Source organism: Capricornis sumatraensis, chromosome 6 (assembly GCF_032405125.1).
Source record: "Capricornis sumatraensis isolate serow.1 chromosome 6, serow.2, whole genome shotgun sequence".
Classification (NCBI taxonomy): Eukaryota; Metazoa; Chordata; class Mammalia; order Artiodactyla; family Bovidae; genus Capricornis; species Capricornis sumatraensis.
The window spans coordinates 39,453,037-39,475,805 of record NC_091074.1 but is presented as its reverse complement, the minus strand read 5'-3'; the positions used below and the strand labels follow the sequence as shown (position 1 = coordinate 39,475,805).

At 37.8% G+C, this 22,769-nt stretch overlaps 1 protein-coding gene across 1 annotated transcript in view; it reads right to left on the bottom strand.

The window, feature by feature from the left end:
• Positions 1-22,769, bottom strand: part of MPDZ (multiple PDZ domain crumbs cell polarity complex component) — a 176,484-nt gene that overhangs the window by 43,448 nt on the left and 110,267 nt on the right. The window contains exons 23-26 of the mRNA XM_068974237.1: positions 16,970-17,074; positions 12,778-12,870; positions 6,153-6,330; positions 3,272-3,382 (exon numbers count right to left, since the gene is read on the bottom strand). Of these exons, the coding sequence (XP_068830338.1) occupies positions 3,272-3,382; positions 6,153-6,330; positions 12,778-12,870; positions 16,970-17,074 (487 nt within the window). The remainder of the gene's footprint in view (positions 1-3,271; positions 3,383-6,152; positions 6,331-12,777; positions 12,871-16,969; positions 17,075-22,769) is intronic.

Here is a 22,769-nt window from a genome sequence, read left to right as displayed (position 1 = left end):
TGAACTGTCATACTGGTGGAATTATTGAGTTTAGTTCTGGGAAGTTCTAATTCTTGAACAGTTGGAGAGCTAAAAAGACTGACTAGTTTTTAGTCTATGTACAAGATTTTCTTGATGCTTTATTACATCCACAAATAAAACATTTACCATTGAGAGACTCTTGTTTGGTCACTAAGTTGTGTCTGACTCTGAGACCAACCCAATGGGCTGTAGCCTGCTAAGCCTTTCTGTCCATGGGACTCTCCAGGCAAGAATACTGGAGTGGGTTGCTATCTCCTCCTCCAGGGGATCTTCCCAACCCAGGGGTCAAACCCATGTCTCCTGCACTGGCAGGCAGATTCTTTACCACTGAGCTACCACGGAAGCCCAAAGAGACCCTGAGGTACTTATGATACTTTTCCCTATAGATTCCTGGAGGCATGACTATTTCCACAGATAAGTAAATTACTGAAAACTAAATATATCTCATTTTGTTGTACTGAGCTAAAGTGTGTATACTAAGTTGTGTCCAACTCTTGTGACTCCATGAACTGTAGCCTGCTAGGCTCTCTGTCCATGGGATTTTTCAGGCAAGAATACTGGAAGGGGTAGCCGTTTCCTTCTCCAGAGGATCTTCCCAACCCAGGGATCAAACCTGCATCTACCTGCATTGCAGACAAATTCTTTACCCACTAAGCTATTGGGTAAGTCCTAGTCACTACAGTCATATCCAACTCTTTGCAACCCTAGGAACTGAAGCCTGCCAGGCTCCTCTGTCCATGGGATTCTCCAGGCAAGAATATTGGAGTGGTTGCCATGCCCTCCTCCAGGAGATCTTCTGGACCCAGGGATTGCACCTGCATCTCTCATGTCTTCTGCATTTGCAGGCGGGTTCTTTACTACTAGCACCACCTGGGAAGCCCAATATCTCATTTTAAAAACAATTTTTTTTTCTCATTTCCTAAAGCAAAATATTACTGTAGAGGAGGAAAGAGATCTTTCCTGTACCCATCTTAAGACTCTTGGTTGGATCTCTGTAACAACAAATTAATGAGAAAGAAACATGCATATTGATGTAACCTAAGCTCTGTGTGACACAGAGCCTCCACTGGGAAATGAAGACCAGAAGAAAAGGTTAAGTCCGAGTGCTTTTATAGGAGGTCTGATGAAGAGTAGCAAGTTGGGGAAAATGACAGGACAAAACAGCATGAGCTAAGCATATTTAACTGGGGAAAACTTAGCAAGGCCTGTTCATTCAGATTCCTCTCAGGGGTCCTCCTCATCTGCAGGTAAGGATGTGCCTCTCCTGAAGATCCCTCAGGAGAGTCTTATGATGCGCTTTGGGGGAGAAAGGAGAGGTCAGAGTCCTTCTAGCACCTGCCTTTTCTCAAATAACTTCCATTTAAATATTCAGTATGCCAAGGTGTTTTGTTTTAGGGTATCAGGTCCTAAACCCTGTCATGTATCATTTGACTACACATGTCATTCTAAGCAAGATTTATTCTGGAATATTACTATAAATCAGGCATCATTATACCTCAGATAATAAAATAGGGATATTTTCCAGGTGCATGAGAAAATATCTTCCTTAGAAAATGCAACTTGGCATTGAAAGAAATATTTGCAATTTAGTATTTAAAAGTAATCTGAGAATCGGACTCAGCAGTTTGTAGCACTGTCTTAAATGATATAAAAGTTGGAAAGTAAAAATAAAAGAAGAATAAAACCCACCCACACACATAGAAAACAGCTTTAACTTAAACAGCCATTTAACAACATCATCATGCTGTGTCTATGTTTAACAGAACAAATGGAAATAAATGTAAAAAGACCTGTAGTTATTTAAACAAACTGAACAGCATTTGAAAAGAATGCAGGATGATCTGGTCCCATCACTTGGCAGATTTTCTTATCTAAACGGATAATTATCTCCTAACAATAAATAACCGAATTATTAAAAACTGCAAATGTGAAGATAACTGCTTACATTAGGAACTACTAATTCATTTCTTAGTGTGAACTCAGACCAGAGCTACACCTGTCTTGACGACAAAAGGAAAAACCAACAAGATAAATCTGGTCACTTTGTTTCGTAGGGCACCGAATATTGAAAAGTTCCTTTTACTGATCTCTAAAAACCTTTTACTACGCTGCTTCCTCCATAACTTGACCATTACTATCCTAAATTTTAATTTTAAAAATTAAAATTAAATATATTGTATGAATAAAATTACACATTTTAAATGTCAGATGATCTTTTTCACTTTTCTTACGTGTATTAACATTGTCTTTTTAAAGACAACAAACCCTAAAAGCTAATAAGCAGCTATTTCAAAAAGAATCAGTATGACAGAGATTGTTATATCCAGAAGTGGACCCTGTATGAGCCTTAGGACATCTAAGAAACTCCTGAAATGCTAAGCTAACTTCTCAGTAAATCTCAAGAACTTTCTAAGGCCCAGTAGTTTAAGAACTACTGCACAGGAAAAAAAACAATTTTTTTTTCATTGAGGCATAAAGAAGATATAGAAAAAATAGTTTTAAACTACTGGCATAATGTTCATCTTTGGCAACATATCAAATATACAAAGTTCTCTTAGTATCTCCATCAACAACATGCACTGGATGTGCTAAGATTTCTAAAATACTTTTAAAGCCATTTCACTTGTAATAACCAACAGTAAAATGGATTAATAGGCCTCTGTCCCCCAGGGGCTACACAGTGATCAGAGCTATTCAGTGATGGTGGCTGGGAAACAGCAGGTATGAAATTCTGAGTATATAAACATACAGCTTAAATAAAAACAACCAATCCATCATATGGAAAGTTAATGTCCACTAGGATAGACAGATGCATTAAAGACCATGCACAGGAAATCACAGATTGCATACTGGGAATTCTAAATTTATGAAGAAAATGAACTCTCTCTAGTTTCTCAGAGACCTGACTAGACGTCACAGACTATCAACCTGAATAACTCCACCACATCCTTCTTAACAACTTACATATTTTATGACTATAGTGAAACTAATGACTATCCATCGAGATGCCTATGGGCCACCAGTGAATCCTACTTTTATGTGTTTTCAACAGACTTGAAGTGTCTGTTATACATGATAGAAGGATTTTCGGGATAACTCAATGGGGGAAAAAAGCAAAATAAACTTTTTAAAAGTCTCCTGAGATTTCAAGGCTTGATCTCGGGTCCTAGAAGCAACTTGGCCCTGGATGCATCAGATTCCAAGTTGAATGCTGTTGGATGCGCCTACCTTGCCCTTTGTTTTCGCTTACCCTTGGTCTGTTTATAATGCTCTGTACCAGAAAGACTACAGGGTTGCCTGCTTTCCGAATGGCTTCCACAGCTTGTTCATGGCTTGCATCTCTGAGGTCCATGCCATCCACCTGCAATGGAAGGCCTCAGCTTAACATTTTAAGAAGCTATAGAACAACAGAACAATTTGCCAATTTGGAGTTTTGAGATTCCTGGGTGAAGCTCCTAAAAAATCTTTTTCAGATTCAAAAATATTTGAGACTACTTGTGAGGCTCCAGAATTTTTCATCTGTCCAGCAGACTTCTGGTCCCTTTTTTTGGACACAGATTTATGTCTCCAAAAATCAACTGAAATAATAATCAATTAGAATGAAGGCTCTGCTTCTAATTCCCTTACACTGCCCAGTTGTTCCTTTAAATTGACAAATCAGCATCATCAAAGAAATAATACAAGGGAACTGTCTAGTAGCAATGTTTTCACCATAAAAGTCACTGTACAAATTTTCTTCCCAGTCATCACAGAGCGGTCTGTGAAGTGGCTGTGTGATGCTTTGTGTATTTCTATGAGGGAAGCTTGAATTTAAAAACAAAATTCTGATGTTCAGAAAAATCAGCTTATGGTAAGGTTTGTTTGGCAAAAGAATCTTTGCAATAGGCATGACACGAGCTGGAAGCCAAGAAATTGTGCTTACTTGTGAGCAAATCTTGTATAAATAGCTTGAGAATAAAAGTTATTTTGGAACTTTTTATTGACCATGGCTTGCCTGGGTGATGATCAGCTCAGCTTATGCACTACCTGAACAGGAAGGAAAACAGTCTGAAAGGCCAAATGCTAATCTTGCCAGAAAACTATAGGATACTGGTATACTTTTAACATTTCCAATTACCAGAGAATGACATATACAATCAAAACAGCAAAATAAGAGTAGACACAATTCTGAAAAATAAAATTTTTAGATCTCTACAAAGAACCTTATCACCTTTAAAAGAATTATACACTGTATTTTATTGAAAACTTCCCTCAGGTTGATACTTAGATGAAATAGCAAAATCTCTTTCAGTGCATATTAAAAATGGCTTCTAACTTTTTGCGAAATAAAAGTATATACGTTTACCATATATTTCATTAGTGGGAAAATGTAACAGAAAATTAAATATCTTTGCTCAAGTCCAAAGAACTGTATACTTTTCACGGAATATTTCATAGGTCTCTAGTTTATACACATTGTCAGAGATTCTTAGCAGAGTCATGTTCTGGAATTCCAAGGATCACAGAGGCCTAAGGCTTTCTTATTTACTGAAAAAGGCCACTGCACATAACTGAATTGAAGAAACTGCCACTGAGCAATATTTTACCACATGGAAAAAAAACTTCACTCCAATTTCAAAGGCATGTTTAAGTCTACTGATACATTAAAACGACATTTTGGTGCAAAGTATGATTAATCCTTTCTCAAAATAATTATAAACATTTCTTACTTTTTCTACTTAGGTCAAAAGTATTCAGTAGTGAAGTACTCATAAAATAAATTGCCTTGGATAAGCTTAAATTAGAAATTTTATGTAGTACTCTAATGAAGAAAAATTTCTTTAACATGGGCCTAAGATATCATTTAATGAAGAGCAAAGATACAGGAAGAGAGAAAAAAACCCCATCATTCTTCCTTATAAATGGTCAGATTAAAAAAAAAGTGGAACACCAGGCAGAGCCCTTGCTTTCTTGCAAATCTCAATCTTCTTTCGTCAGTCCTCAATGTACATATACTTTACACAATAGATCAATGCCCACAATGTTCAAGTTGTGGCTGATTCTTACCAACTTCTACACAATTAAGGCATCTTAGTGTGTAAGTTATATGGATTTAGAAAATGAGAGACAATCACTTGTACAAAGTAAAACTAATGGTTGCCATAATAACAAAGTGATCAGTTGGTTTTTGTTTGGAAGTTGTCTCTCTTAATTGACTCTCTGCCTCCTGACAACCCAGCAAATCTGGGTCAGGATTTGCTGACCTTCCTCTACACATTTACTACAACTATGCTTATGTTAATCGAATAACTCATCACACTATTCTGAAGTGACCTGATTACTTATTACTTGACAGGCAGGCTGGATGTTTTATTTACCGTGGGATGCCCAGAGCCTGTTATAGCACCTGGAATGCAACAGCTGCTCTAGGAATACTTGTTGAGTAAATGATGAGCGACTTGTGAGAAGAGCAGATATGAAATACTAAACTTAGCTTTGAATGAAGGGATTAGATACAATCTGACCAAATGCTTCTCCCACATATAACGAAATGTGTACACACATGCACATACATATCGATGCACACGTGCGTACTCATACACACAGCCCTCGGTGGTGAGTGGGGAATGGGCAGAGCAATGATATGAAGGAAAAGCCAAACTTGGGTTGGTGGGGGTGGTGGGGAGACCTTTCTATAAAAGGTAATGAGGATATTAGCATAAAAACTTTACCAAAAAGACTCATTTAAAAAAATCTTATCCAACAACATTTAGGTATTTCCTGAAATAACGTCTCATTTGAGGGTTCAACTGTGATGTGTACATTTTGTGTGTGTACACATACGTTGAACAATTTAATTATTTCCCAAGAAATTTGCTTTGTTTTTTTTAACTGAACTTAGTAATTTATCTTAGCACCGACATTTTTTAGAACAGTTGGTTATACCTCCAGACACTTATCAATATATATATATAATTTGTTATCATATACTGAAGACAAAAATTATAGGTGAAAACAAAAAAATAAGAAAGAAATTCTTTAACAACAAACATTTTACTCGAGTGTTGAGTCAGTGTAAAGATGATGATCCCCTTGGTAAAGAGGATGGCCCAGGTGAGTAATTTTAGCATAGAAAGCTAACTGGAGGGTACCTCTACTATTCTATCTCCAGGTTTCAGGGTTCCATTTTTGCCAGCTGGACTATCTTCAAGAACATGTTTGATGAAAATGCCCCTCATCACTTCACCATTGCTTAGACGACTCCCCATCCCTCGTCCACCAACAATGCTGATTCCCAAGGATTTGCTTGGTTCTCGCCAAAGTTCAACCCTATAAAAAATAAAGAAAATTTTAAAGTCTCATGAGAAAGTACAGGGAGAAAGCCTCGTAAAGTTGGGTGTGGCAATGATTTCTTGGCTATACCAAAGGCACAGGCAGCAAATTAAAAATGGACAAATTTGGCATCAGCAAAAATAAAAGCTTTTTTTCATCGAAAAGTACTATCAAGTGAGTAAAACAGCAACCCAAAGAAAGGGGAAATATTTGCAAACCACAAATCTGATCAGGAATGAACATCCAGAATATACATAGAACCCCTGAAACTCAATGATAACAACAAAAGAAAACAATCAAAATTGGGAAAAGAACTTGACTAGATATTTCTCTGGGGACGATAGGCAAATGTCCTGTAAGCACATAAAAAGATGCTCGGCATCACTAACCATTGCGTGAATCAGCACTGCTATGAGCCCACGTGCTGCCACTACTGACGCCCAGGCACCTGGAGCCCATGCCCTGCAGCAAGAGAAGCCACTGCCAGGAGGAGGCCACACACTATATCTGGCGAGTGGCCCCCACTCGCTGCAGCTGGAGAAAGCCCACGCGCAGCGATGCAGACCAGCGCAACAGCAAAAGCTACTGAGAAAGACCCCCTCACACTCAGTAAGATGGCTAACGCAAAAAAAAAGACAGAAAATAAGTCAGCAGGGAGAAATTGTACAAATTATGGCGAAATTAGAAGCTTTGTGCACTGTTCGTACCAATGTGAAATGTTACAGCTGCTATGGAAAAAGAGTATAGAAATTCCTCAAAAAATTAAAAATAGAATTAACATATGATCTGGCAATTCCACTCCTGAGTATATACCCAAAAGAATTCAAAGCAAGGTCTTGAAGACATACATGTATAGTATGTTCACATAAATATTATTCACAATTCACAATAAGAAAATATTATTCACAAGCCAAAAGGCAGAAGCAACCCAAGTGCCCATGAATAGATGAATGAATCAACAAATGGCATATAAATACAAAGAATAATATTCAGCCTTAAAAAGGAAGGAAATTCTGACACATGCTAAGACATAGATCATCTTTGAGAACACTATGCTAAATGAAATAAAGGACAAATCCTGTATGATTCCACTTATACAATGTACCTAGAATAGTCAAATTCACAGAGACTAATGGAGAATAGCCGTTGCTAGATGATGCAGGGAGGGAGAAATAAGAGGTTACTATTTAGTGGGTACAGAGTTTTAGTTTTGCAAGATCAAAAAAGTTCCAGAGATGTATGGCACTGATGGTTACAAAGCAACGTGAACACACTTTATGCCACTAACCTACAAGATTAAAAGTGGTTCAAATGGTTAAAAATAATAATAATAAAAAATACATTTTAAAAAATTCAAAGGAATAAGATATTATTATACTAAGTTTTGTAAATATCATTTGCTCAATTTGTTAAGGTTTTACCCATAGTAAGACAAAATCACTATAAATCAATTACTTTTCCAATTAAGTGTTTTATAGGGTCTGATAAATACTATTAATAATATATTTCTGAGACTGATTTGTTACAAGTTAATATTAGACTCATACTCCAGGCTGAGGCACAAATGAATATAAAAGGACCATTTTCCAGGGGCTCTGATATTGCAGACATTAAAAAATTCAGCTACTCTCAAACAGATGGTAGCTTCTAAGCTTAGCAACCCAGTTGAGAGAGAGAATGTTTCTGTATATACTGAATGAGAAGCTTACCTCTGCAAGAGTCTGCCTCGCCAACACAGACCTAGAAACTAACAGTCGGGGCATGAAGAGCGGTTGCTAACACAGTCCTCCATGATCCGAGCCCGTCACCATTTCCTAAACACATCCTCCTCAGCTCTCCACTCCCCTCTTTCCACTCTGGCTATCCTCTTGCTGTTGCTGAGGTTCATCTCCCGCCCTGGGGCCTGGGCACTTGCTACTGCCTCTGTCCTAAATGTACTTCCTCCACCCACATAATAAGTGCATGAACTCATATCTAATACCTGTAGATAGCGGTCAGAACCATGGATGAACTGAAAGTACATGTCTTATGAAAAGGCCGGGATACAAGAATAAGGTGATTAGCACCGAAGTGTTTGGCCAAGATGAAGGGGTTCAGATGACTGCAAGCGAACAGGGATACCAAGTAGAAAGTTCTAAGATGGGTAATGAGACTCTGCATTTTACTCTAACCTGCAGGAAGGGAGCTGATGCTGGACATCAGACAGGAGAAGAAAGCTTGGTCCAGCACACCCTCAACCTTGACATGTGACGTGCTCCCAGAGGAAACGAAAGGTTGTAGGTAGGACTCCTGGGTGCTGAGGGAGGTCCTGGTAAGAAAAGACTGGGGTAAAAAAGCACCACGGTGAAGTGAGAGGAGGGACAACTGGTCACAGGAAGCAGATGAGGAAATACTTCTTTTCTCTGGTCAGTACTTTTTTTCTTTATTAGAAATCTAAGACCTAGAGATCTGTGGTTTAGTGTAAAGGGATCTCACTATGATTCTTCATCTTAACAAATCTGTGAGAAAAGCTTAAACTAGTTACAATTCTTTTCATCACTTTCTTTCATTCTAGGAATTCTGTGAAAGACAAGAACCAATTTCTTCCCATTTCCAAGGTAAAACGGCAAAGTAGTAAAGTCAGTAGAGTCAGCCACTGTCTTTAATATTTAAGAATCCAGAATACATAGGTGGGACTCATTCCCTCTTCTTTTAAAAATGAAAAAAATAAAAGAATGAAAGAAAATGTCTCATAGATCCTTAGCAGTTGATATATGTTAGAGAATGGTTCTCATGATTCTCTGGACACTAAAAATAGCAGGGGCAGCAAAAACTCATTAAGGGTTTATGGACTCAGCCTTATTCTCCAGGTGAGTTCCACAGACTTTGATTTTATTTTCAAGTCACTCCTGTGAGGTGGATGCTCTTGTCACTCTGTTTTACAAAGGGAAGAGGCACAGAGGTTAAACAGCCTTTGGATACCAGTACCCTGTGCCTCCTGAGGATGTAGCACAGACATCAAGGTGGTATTAGATCCAGTCCTAAGAGGAAATGCTGTAATTCTTCAAAACATCAGAGCAGATAACCAAAAACAGAGCTGCCAAAATGACCCCAGCACTGAGGAACCAACCCAGGATTCATGAAGCAGAACACGGTCAACATTCCATGTTAAGAAGAAAATAAGAGACCTATAAAAGAAAAACTGGGCAGAACATGTCCAGAGCTGGTTTTACAGAAAAATGTCAGCCTTTCTGGAGAACACAGATTTTCAAAAAGTGAAATTAATAAAACCAAGGTAAAATAGAGCTCTGAGGCCAGGTGGCCTGAACTCTGAACCAAGAGTTCCTGGGCTCAGTTCCTGCCCTTCTGCTACTTAACAACTGGGTGACCCTGTTTTACTCCATTAGTCTTTTTTTTCCTTTCCTAAGCTGGAAAATGGGTCAAACAAGAGCCCCAACATCAGAGAGTTGCTGTGAGGATTAAATTCATGAATGTATGGCATGTACAAAACAAAGTTTTACAACTTAGTAAAGCAATCAATAAATCTGATTACTCTTATTATGGTGATGATAATATTCAATTCATATGACAAATGAACAAACCTGTACGCCAGCACCTCAATCTGTTATGCATACACATTGTTTACTAAGAGTAACTGGGCTCAATGTACTATATTCTACCCATTGGGTTGATAAAAGCATTTTTAAAGATGATCATATGATGTGGTAACAAGGATATTGGGGGGAAAAGCTCTCAAATATTGGAAATAAAAGTAAAAATTGGTACAGCCACCTTAAAAAGCAACTTGACAACTTCTAGTAAATAACAGAATTAAATCTACAAGTCAGCAATTTCCCTTTGGAATATATATATAGACAAATTCTCCAAATGTGTAAGAAAATATACTTACTGCACAGGATTATTGTAATAATGAACTGTTAACTACTCAAATATCAATCTGAAAATAAACTGAGCTATATTCATATACTGAAAGGCACTGCCACAAGTAAACTGAATGAATTAGATATTTTTATATCTGCATGAGAGTGTACAGAAACATTTATTTAAGAGTAAGCAAGCTGGAAAATGATACATACAGTATGATATAATCCTGCACATGAAAATCACATGCAAAATAAAAGTGTAACACAGGTTATTTACAAATTTTTCTTGACTGCATGCAAGAATGTCCAGCAGGTTTCCAATCCTGTAAAGCATATTCATGACCCTTGTTCCTTATTTACTAAAAGCTCTAATTATTTTGGTAAGCTTCCTCATGAACTTCTATGAACTTCTCCCCTAAAAAAATTGAGGGATTCCATAAGGTTAGTGAGTGCAGGTTATCTTCTTTAAGATTTACAGAATCTGTAGACATACTCTCTTGGTAAACTAGTCACCACCATTAGAGACATCACTTAGCGTGATGTGAAGGTTAAAACGGGAATTAAAGTATAAAAATATTATGGTCCAGAAGTTGTACCCAATTTCTCGTCATAGGAAAATTTCATAATGACTCCTGTGCTCAACAATTTTCACTTGCTCTGGTATGAATAATAATGAAGAAGAAGCTGATGGCCGCTAAGACCAACCACTGACTGAGTCCTCACTGTGCACCAACATTGTACTGAGGACTTTAAGTGAATTATGATATTAAATTCTCTTCCACATGTTAAAGGTTCTACTTTATTTTTAAATTAAAAGTGTAATTACTCTTTCAAAAATATTTTATTTAAGTATAGCGACACAATACAGTGATTCAGTATTTTGACAGATTAACTCCATACAAGATTATGGCCATAATTTCCTGTGCTATACAGCATATCCTTGTTACTTATTATTTATACATAGTAGTTTATATCTCTGACCCCTAATTTTACCCTCTTGCCTTTTCTCTCCCCTTTGGTAATCAATAGTTCGTTTTCTATATCTGTGAGTCTGTCTCTGTCTTGTATGTACATTGGTTTATTTTTCAAAAGAGCCCACATATATGTGACAAAACAAAGGATTTCTCTATCTGACTTATTTCACCCTGCAAAATAGCCTCTAGGTCCATCCATGCTGCTGCCAATGGAAGAATATCACTATTTTATGACTGAGTAATATGTGTGTCTATATATACATATATATATATATATATACATATATTTCCATCTAGTATTGTAATTCCATCTAACTTACTTCTGCCTCTCTCTTCAAATAAAAAACCTAACATGTTATAACTGGAGTAGGAAATTGCAACCTACTCCAGTATTCTTGCCTGGAAAATTCCATGGACAGAGGAGCCTGGCAGGCGACAGTCTGCCAAAGAGTTAGACAGAGAGTTAGATACGACCAAGCGACTGAGCACACAGCATCTCACAATATTTTTTCTGCTACGAATCTAGCACTTCTAGTCTCAGTGTGGGCAATAATATAGCAAGACTTTGATTTTTTAAAGCGGTCTGAATAATTTTTTAAAAATTGAAATCAAAAAGTCATTTTATTTGGCTGGAGATGCTGTTTCTTATGAAAGCAATATAAAAGGTTTCCTATACTTTGAACATGATTCAACCTAGAAAATGTTTAAAGGTGATGCAGCCTAAAGTTCATTTATGAGCTAGGCAAATCATCAAACTGTATTACACATCAGAAGAATAGAAATTTTTCTATATTGAGAATTTTATTTATTCATTGTAGAATAAATAGTTAATAAATATGTAAAAAGGCACCTCTCTGATGGTCAGCTTTAAATCTGTTCAGAGAAAGTGTCCACTGATTATATTTTACCCTTAATGCAAAATATCTTACATTTTTCTTTCATTATTTTGTGTCTCTCTACACCTTGTCTAACTCAATACACAGTAGCTTCCTTAAAGACAGGATTTATGTCTTACACTTCCCTGTTATTTACAAAACTATCTGTCTCTCATCTTGTCAATAATCAGGACTCAGTAAATTCCTACTAAACTGAATCTTCTTCTACTCAGAATAGGAAAATACACCTTAGTGATATACAGAGGTATATATGAGTAGATTTAGGAAAGTCATCATTCCTATTATATATGAAATTCATTCTAGAAAGACCATGGGTTAGAATAACCACAGCCTATGATAAGATGCTCACACACACATTTTGAATGTATATGTTTGAATATCTACTTTCTACAAATAATAGAAAAATTTCAAGTTAACATTTGGTGGTTTGCCTAAGATAAAGTCTACAGAAAATATTCCAACTACCTATGCATAATTTTCTCTAGTCAATTTTATTTAGTCCCTGCTATGTGCCAAATCCTCAAGTACATATTAGTGTTAACCCTGTGTGATACATACTATCTTCTCCACTCTGTGGCCACAGAGAAATGGACGGTGAGCAATATTAAACAGCTTGCTCAAAGTCACAGTAGCAAGTCGTAATCTAGTACTTGAAACCACCCCTCTCTATCTTTAAACCCTGAGTAGGCAGAATACAGAAATAGTCCTTACCGCCGAGGCTGATTCCAGTTGCTGTAGGCTGCATTTTGAAGGTCACTTTCTTCCCCCTCTCCTTCTTCTCTCTCTGGTAGCTCTGGAATGTCTCTGGTAAAGAGTTAGACAGTGAGTATTCCACAATCCTAGTAAAACCACACAGGCTGTCTTCTAGGTACTTTATTATTGGTTTGGCTAAAAGTACAGAACTGCTTCATATTTTTACCACACTTGGCTACTAAGTATATAATATTTTACATTAAAGGGAAAATAAAGCCTGATTACATAAAATAAAAACCTCATACTATACCTGAACTTCCCAGGTGGCAGCTGAACAAACCCATGTGGGTTTGATCCCTGGGTTGGAAAGATTCCCTGGAGAAGGGAATGGCAACCCACTCCAGGATTCTTGCCTGGGAAATCCTGGGACAGAGGAGCCTGGCTGGCTACAGTCCATGGGGTCACAAAGAGTCAGACACGACTGAGTGACTGAGCACTCAGCACTGTAACTGAGTCTGGAGATACAACAGAACCCAAGGTGCCTTGTCTAGGCTTTTTCTTTCCTAATGAAACACGGACAAAGGAAGGAAGGGAGTGAAAAGAATGGGGAAATGCTAGAATTTTTAAGAACAACTATTCAACAACTATTTCCTAAATTTTTCCCATGTGTGAGAAGGTAGACACCCCATGTGTGTTATAAGCGTGTACAGTCCCACTGGATCCCTGGCCTGACAGAGCTGAACATCAAATATGCCAGGAGTGCAGCATCTCTACCACCTCAGGATGGACCAATGCTTTCCCTTCATCTTTTGAAGACAGATGGAAAATGCTTATGGTCTGCTTCTGCCCATCCAAAGCAGCCAACCACAGTATTCTTATGGGAAGCAGTTTACAGGCACTTGAGTCCAAGGTCAGTTGTCAATTTCTACAGGAATTCAGATTTTGCCAAATGCCAAGCATGTAACAAAATATGTCCGATCTCTTAACTGACTGTAAATATAACTGTAAAATAATAATCTTGTCCAAAAATATTTGGTTTTTACCAAAGGCACACTTTGCATCAATAAATGGTATTGTCAGGACAACAAAGAATGGTTAAATCAATTATGGCACGGTCTTATGCTATTAGGAAAAATTGGATTTCTAAAGAAATATATTCTTCTTAAAATAGAGTAAGCTTTAAAAACTCTAATTCAATAAATACTTGCAGCTGATATTTACCGAAATTGAAAAAAATCTGAAGATAGCATATGTTCAAATTATATCCATTCTCCCCCAACAGGAATACTGAACTCTGTCAAATTATATTATCTTCAGACCTTGAGATCAAAAGTCATCTAATCTAATAATCCATCTGTGCTTCAATGTGTTTCCCAACACAACCGTTCCCAAACAACTGTGTGGGCTCTCCCAGACTGTCTCACTCTTTCTTTGACCTGAAAGTTAGATCTTTGCTTTTCATCTGTCAGAGGGAAACCCACCTGCCTGTGGTTCCTACCTACCGGTCGTGTGACAGAATTCTCCTTCTGTAATTGAGGAAGGAGACTCTGAATGAGGTTGGGCTCACAGAGACTAATCCTGACTGTGGGACAGGACTGTCAGGAATGGAGCCAAAATTTTCAAAATGATGTTAAGAAGCTGATTGAGAATGAAATAGTCGGAGTGAACCTCAATCTGAAAGATGCAAGGCAGTGGGGGGAAGCAGAGCCTAACCCTCTGGAAATACCACTGGGGAGAATATGACAGAAAAAGCGGGTACAGAATGCAGAGAGGAATGGGAAGTAAGAAACAGTCCTTCTCTAAAACACCCAGTTATTACCCTAAAGCCCAGGCAGGGGGAGCTGCTCAGATGCAGTCACACAGATTGCATCATATGCTCCCAGCTTGTGAGCTGCAAGATGACAAATACAGATACGTGGAGTCTTCCCATACAAAAAGGCCCACTCTCTTCAGATGACTGTCCAATCTCGGATCATCTCCCTAACCCAGATACATCCCCATAAATGTACTGATTATTCTTTATCCATCTTCAGGCGGGGTTTACAAGACTCAAGCGTGTGTGCCTCAGCAGAATGAACCTGCTCTGTGTCCCCACACTCACTCAGCCAAGAATGAATTACACTTCTCAGCACTCATGTCTGATTGTTGAATATCAAATAAGTTTCTGTCAACTGTAACAAGTAACACTCTATATGTGCATTAAGATGCCAGAAACTGGCACAAAGTCACACAGTAAAGGAACAGAGATGAGACCTGAATTAGGCCAGTTTACTAGCTCTTAAACTCCATGCTCTGCTGCCCCATATTTTTATATAGGGCTAGTACAATTATTTTTTTTGATCCAATGGTTAAGAACATGGAGCCCAACCATGTGCATTTAACCTTGATTCTTCCACCTATTAGTTATGAAACTTGAGCAAGCAACTTAATCTCTCTGGTGCCAATTCCTCCTGTATGCTTAAAGAGAAATCTGTTACTCAGTTGTTAATATAACTGAAAAACATACAGGCCCACAGCTGAAAATGTATTGTGCATTCTTTTCGGGATAGCAATTTTACATTATTTCTCTCCCTGTTCTGAACTCAGCAGCAGCATCAAAATCTAGTTTCTGCCTTTCCTAAGCGAGGAAAACAGGATGCAGACTGTTTTTGTTTTGAGCATCCTTATATTAACAGCAAATACACTCTTTTGCAGGAAAGCAATTATTCATAGCATTGACAGCTCCGGCCCTTTTCCTTCGTGTGCTAGGAGAGAACCAACATGCTGAAAGTGGCTTTTTTGTTTTAATATTAACATTTTGAGTGCTTTTAAGGCCTCAAAATTTAATAAGAATATCGTGTTATCTTGTCATATTCTCTAATTAAGCCATGTGGAATGGCATTTCAGAGGGACACTGGAATTACTGCATCTAACTTTTTAATAGGAAGTACTAGGTAGCTGTAATCAATTCATGTCATTAGCCCTAAGATGGAAATTCTAGACAGAAGTACGGCAGAGCTTTGCAAAGGGTGGAATGAATACTCTTTTTCTCATAAAATTCAAGGGGCCCTTTGGGCCATGACATTCCTTCCCTTTATTAAACACATAACAAACCTTTCCTTCTTTAACACTGTCTGCATAGCTGTAGCCACATACAATTTGCAGAGGAAAGAGTGATGTGATGTTACAATGCCTGCAGAGTCACTGGACACCAGAGTGTTATGGGTTGTTAGAACTTTTGTGAGCAGACCTCAGAATGTTTGCAAAGCTATTTCTCCTTTATAGCATACTTAAGGAGAAATCTGTTACTCAGCTGCTAATGTAACAGGAAAAAAACAGGCCCACAGCTGAAAATGTATAGTGTATTCTTTCCAGAAAAGCAATTTGACATTATTTCTCTCCTTGTGCTAAACTCAGCAGCAACATCAAAATCTAGTTTCTCTCTTTCATAAGGGAGGAAAAGACTACATTTCTTGTATTATTCAAAGGTTCTCAATACACTGTGTATAAAGAGGCTTTAAAAAGTCAAACATTCTATACCTAACCTGTATATACACAAAGACGTTCAGCTCAACATTCTCCAAAGGAGTAAAAACATAACCATTAAAAATGTTTATGAATTGTATGTATGTTAATGAGTAAATAAATAAAGTTTGAAAATGTTTATGACAGACGAAAAGTGATACAATACCATAAAAATTGTAGGTTCCAGGGAGTGAATGAAACCATAGTCATATCTGAGGTAAATTCCGCAAAACTCAGTAAGCTGACAGTGGTATATGGACTGATACAACTAAAGAGTTTTAATTTCTTGCTTTGATTTTTCATATTCTCCCCAAATTTCCCACAATATGCAATCACTCCTTAAGTAATATGGGTTGCAGTTTTTTAGTTGCTAAGGCACATCCAGCTCTTTTGTGACCCCATGGACTGTTGCCCGCCAGGTTCCTCTGCCCATGGGATTTCCCAGGCAAGAACACTGGAACAGGTTGCCATTTCCTTCTCCAGGGGATCTTTCCAACCCAGGGATCTCCTGCTTGGTAGGTGGATTCTTTACCACGGAGCCACTAGGGAAGCCCAGTAATATGGGAAAGGGGGATGATTTTTTTTTTTTTAATCTTGAAAGAGAGAAAAAGAATTCAGTCTTTTTTTAAGGCTAGGCCTCCCTGACACTGGATTCAATAGTCTTCTTTATAACTTGCTGTATCGATCATTCACATAGCAGACTTACCTGCCAGTGTAGGAAGCAAAAATATCCAGTGCCATTATTCCTCCAGATTGCTGCCCCAAGCTTATTTTGAACTCTTCCAAATATTCTGCAGGTACATAAGTAATCCTGGAACAAGACACAATCCATGAAAGCAGAGCTCTGCCTGTTGGGAGAATCTTCCAAAATATGAAATAAACTTATTTTGTTCCCTCATCTCTACTTTTTCACACAACTCATTAAAATCAGCTTACTCAGTAGACTCTAAACTTCAAAAGAATCAAGTATTCTATAGGCAATAATAACAACAGAAATTAAAAATTTAAAGACTGCTGATAATTATCTGTTTGCCAATAATCATATGGGGGAAGAAAACAGCATAATATATATTTCCAAATGAGAAGACTATTAGCAATTTTTTTTTAATTAAAGAGATCTAGAAATCCTTAGAAAAGTAATTTTCAGTAATAACATTTATTTTCTCCAAAGATTTTTGGCTGCCTTAGCAGGAACAAACTGGGTAAACTCTACTAAAACACTGGGCATTCAAAATTACATTCTCCCATAAAACACAATTAATTTTGGACATTAACAAGTACTATCAGTAATCCTATCCTAGCTTTATTAAAGTGTTAACTCTTAAGTCTGAGTTAAACCATTATCAGTGCATAGAAAGATTCTCTTACTAATATGTAGCAATGTTTACGTTCATTTTGGTTTCAGAGAAGAAGGCTGACACTTGAATGGTCACACACTAATTCAACAAGTGCTGGCTGAACGCCTATAATGTGGAAGGCACTGAGCAAGTTGCCGACTTCAGTTATAATGCTTAGAAATGACATCTGAAAAGTCAAGTTTACTGCTGCCCCAAGAGGCTACACAATTGATATACCTGTTGAAGTAGTCTGTTCCGATCCTCAAATTAATACATGGCATGGCAAGTGAAAGAAAGGACTTCAAGGCATTTCAGGATATTTGTGCAAAGAAACAAAAGCATGTATCAAAAATGCACAACACGAAAATCATGAAGACTATTATGCCGGCTAACCATAGCTTACCTTCATGCGTAAGCTATGGTTAGCCGGCATAACAGTCTTCATAAGTACCAAAATCTTAGTACTGGAGGGCAAAGATAAAGGATTACCTTTCATGTTATAATAATATAATATAATAATAGAAGTAAACTAATGGCATGATTTACTGAGTGAGGAGGATATATAATACATACTGGTGATTCCATAAAAGGCATTGACTCCGTGAGGTCGCTTAGGGTTAGAGTCAGAAGACAGAGTTCTGTTGCTTCTTTGGAGTGTTCTGGTAAGGTAAATCACCCACTAATGGATCTCCATGTCCCCAATAACAGAAAGATGTCAATTTTGATGAGGCTATTGTAAGTCAAGAAGCGCAACACACACGTAAAACAGTGCTCTAAGAGAGCATCAGACAGCCTGGCCCCCACATCCGATCATTCTGGCAGAAGCCGGCACCCTTACGACACTTTGTGACACTTTCACCTCGAGGATCCAACTGAAGCGAAAAACACAATTCAATGATTTAGGACTAGTGTGGGTGAGAGAGCTGTATTCTAATTCTGGCCCTACTTTATTTATTCATCGACAAAAACACCATTTCTACAGTGTAGCAAAAATATATTGAATAGCAAATCTGCATTTATCCCTCAAAAATAATGAGTCAAAAATGAAGAATACATATACTTGGAAAGAAGACTGTCTTTTATACAAAGAAAATATAAATAAATCATAAATTTGAAAAGTCTATTCAAGAAAATTATTTGTGAATTATATCTGAAAATTATTTCTGAAGGTTCAGTAAAGGTAAAACTCATATAAATAAAACCTTAAGAAAAAAAAGCTAAATGAGGTAAAAGGCTAGAACACAGGAAAAATAAGAATAATCAGTTCAAAGTATTTAATTTTTAAATTAAATACTGGTTTGGTTTGAGAAGGAAACGATGTGTCTATCCGAGACACTGTTGAAAATGAATTCTTCTCTGCATTTGATCAAAGGTGTTAAGGTTTACCAAGGAAGAGTTTTAGAAATGTTTTTCTGATATTTTAGGGGGCAGTGAGAAAGAAAGCAGTTTTCATATATTTAGCCTAATACAGACAGCAAGGGCACTGGAACAAGCATCCCACAGTGCATTAGCCCATGCAGAGCAATTATAATACACGCCGGTCACACGGCCATACAAAACCTCCAGACATCAACCAAGAACACCAAAACACATACTGAAATGCATAAATGCACTAAAACAGCTTCTCTGAGGGGAGTGTTAAAAATTCTTAAAGGCAAAAGCTAACCTCAGGTTATACATGGAGTACAAGAAAACAACAGAATTAGTGATGCTGAAATGTGACAGTTATTAATCCAGAGGTGATTGCCCCCTAACAAAAGAGCCAGAAAGCTTCAGTAGTAGGAAAATATGATTTTCAAATGAGTTCACAATCACCAGTGCAATGTGAAAATGTAACCATCTCATAGCTCTGTTGGAAATATGCTCTTATATAAAGAAGAAAAAAAACAAAAAAGGAAAATGTATACACACTGAATCTCTCTCTGGATCTAGCCCCGCATAGGGATGTTACAAAAGCACGAAGTGGTTTTCACAGACAAACTGTAACACACAGCCATAATGAGCTTTTGAATCACCGATACTCACACATAAAAGGGGGCTCAATCGTCAGCAGGTGCTGCGGAGAATCTAGAATGTGAAGCATACGCCGCGGCATCTTTTTACAATGGTGTTAACAAATGTCAGTGTCTTGAGCTGAATGTGAGATGCATACATATGGAGTTAAAAGTGGGTGCTCCTGGTTGTTTCTTCCCCTTTCCACAGCCCTCCTATCTACACCTCCCCCAGAAAAGCATCTGCTCTTTACTGGTATCTATAGCAGTAATTATTAACAAGCACAGAAAAATGTAACTGCAATCAATCTTTTATTCCTTGATCAGGAATTCATCCCACACTTCAGGTTAAGGCAGGTGAATTCAGATTCAGCTTGGTAATTATCTGGCAGATGTTATAAGCAGCTGCCGTGAAGCACAGAACCCTGGCTATTATTACAGAAATATAAGCACCCCTGGCAGGGTGGAGTGTGAAGTGAGACAGAATGCATTCTGGTGAGGCTTCACATCTGGTTTTCCATAGAAAATAATGAAACCTGGAACTTCAACTGGCTGTTTCTGAACTCTTGAAACGCAAATTATCTACCCAGGCATGCACGAAGGCACACATGTTCAGTTCCTAGCCACCTCTCTTAAACGACAATAAAGAAAGCCAGTTAATTGTCTCAATAAGCAATGCTTTACTAAAACCAATCGGTTATGTAATTGAAACAATTAAAGTACATTTTTATTAAGTACTTACAATACATTTCTCCACCACTACCCCAGATTAAGCCAGTTTCCTCTCGAGAAATCAAGAAGAGGCATGGATGGAGCCTAGATCAAGGCAATGACTACAACATTTGACTGGCACTTAAAGTCATGGTTTTATTCACAGTAATGGAAGGATTAGACTTTCTGTTTGGGAGAAATCATCTACATAGTTTTCAAAGTAATTTTAAACCTTTTGTTTGTGAAAAGCAAGTGAAAGGGAGAAGAAAGGGCCAAAACCACTTCATGCAAAACGTATGGAACATGCTGCTCGGCCCTGGTCAATCTAAATGGCTATTTGTTTTATCATCTGACAAATTTACTTGCAAAAGGATTCTATTATTCTCATTTCCTTTTATCATTTACCCAATGAGTCAAGACTGTAACCATGTAAATCACAGCTTTAACAGTATGCCCGAGAAGGAATCCAGGTGATTTGTGGGTATGTTTGTGAGTGTGTGTGTGTATGCACCCTTGTAAGAAAGACTGACTGATAGACTGATTTTCAGAGGAGAGAAGGTTGTAGGAGTTTTCCTATTTTCTCTTTCTAATGTAAGATACTACATTACATTTTGATTCCTGGGATACTAAAGCAACTATTTATGAATCTCTAGATATTTATGGATTTCTAGATACCCTTTACAGTCACAATAAAACTGCTGAAGGCATAAATGGGTAAATTCTGGTGCTACACCAGAGGATGGGAAAAAAAAAAACAACAACGAAACAACTCAAAACAGGACAGGAGAAAAAGATTGTAGCCTGAAAATGTACTAGATAGCTTTTCAGCTCTTCTAGAGTTGACTAGGTACAAGATTTAAGCTAAATCATTGTCACGGTGGTCTTATTTTCTGGCCAGTCTTTAAGTTCTGCAGGACATTTACAACTCAGAGGTAAAGTTAAAACCAAGTACCAATTCTAGTGCTCAGAGCCAAAAAATGGACAGGAGACTTGCATTAGGGTTCATGACATAAGACAAGCATTTAGTTCAGTTCACTTGCTCAGTCGTGTCCGACTCTTTGTGACCCCATGAATTGCTGCATGCCAGGCCTCCCTGTCCATCACCAACTCCTGGAGTTCACTCAAACTCATGTCAGACAAGCATTATCACACAATAAATCAAATGATCAGTCATGAGGTCATCTGTTTAGATTACCTCTAAAATAAACAGCCTTTTGATGAAAGTGAAAGAGGAGAGTGAAAAAGTTGGCTTAAAGCTCAACATTCAGAAAACTAAGATCATGGCATCCGGTCCCATCACTTCATGGTAAAAAGATGGGGAAACAGTGGAAATAGTGGCTGACTTTATTTTTCTGGGCTCCAAAATCACTGCACTGATCCCTAAAGTATGGGATGAATTCCTGATCAAGGAATAAAAGATTGATTGCAGTTACATTTTTCTGTGCTTGTTAATAACTACTGCTATAGACACCAGTAAAGATGGTGACTGCAGCCATGAAATTAAAAGACACTTACTCCTTGGAAGGAAAGTTATGACCAACCTAGACAGCATATTAAAAAGCAGAGACATTACTCTGCCAACAAAAGTCCATCTAGTCAAGGCTATGGTTTTTCCAGTGGTCATGTATGATGTGAGAGTTGGGACTATAAAGGAAGTTGAGCACCGAAGAATTGATGCTTTTGAACTGTAGTGTTGGAGAAGACTCTTGAGAGTCCCTTGGAGTGCAAGGAGATCCAACCAGTCCATTCTAAAGGAGATCAGTCCTGGGTCTTCATTGGAAGGACTGATGTTGAAGCTGAAAATCCAATACTTTGGCCACCTGATGCGAAGAACTGACTCATTTGAAAAGACCCTGATGCTGGGAAAGACTGAGGGCAGGGAGAGAAGGGGAAGACAGAGGATGAGATGGTTGAATGGCATCATCGACTCCATGGACGTGGGTTTGGGTGGACTCCGGGAGTTGGTGATGGACAGGGAGGCCTGGCCTGCTGCAGTTCATGGGGTCGCAAAGAGTCGGACACGACTGAGAGACTGAACTGAACTGCAAATAAAGAGTCTGCATGTAGATCCTTCTCTGAAGGAAAAGGAATGGATACTAGCCTGCAAGTGGTGAGGAAAGCACTTAATATTTCTCTTTCACTTACTGTAGAGGCACTGAAATTTTTAATGATCTTCACTCTTCCTTGCATGATTAATAAAATAATCATGAGAGTGTCACATGACCTGATGATCTGTTTATTATAAAATAAAAGCCAAAAAGGCATTAAAAATATGAAAGCCCTTAGTGAAATTCCACCCTAAAAATAAAAATCTCCTTTATATAAGACAACAGAACCCACTCTAAACAGCATGTATTTCTTGCTTTTTATCAACGGAAAAATGAAAAACAGATTTTAAATACAATCTTTCTTACCTAAGCTCTACCAATATGTATTTTATAAAATAAAAATACAGAATGCAATCAGT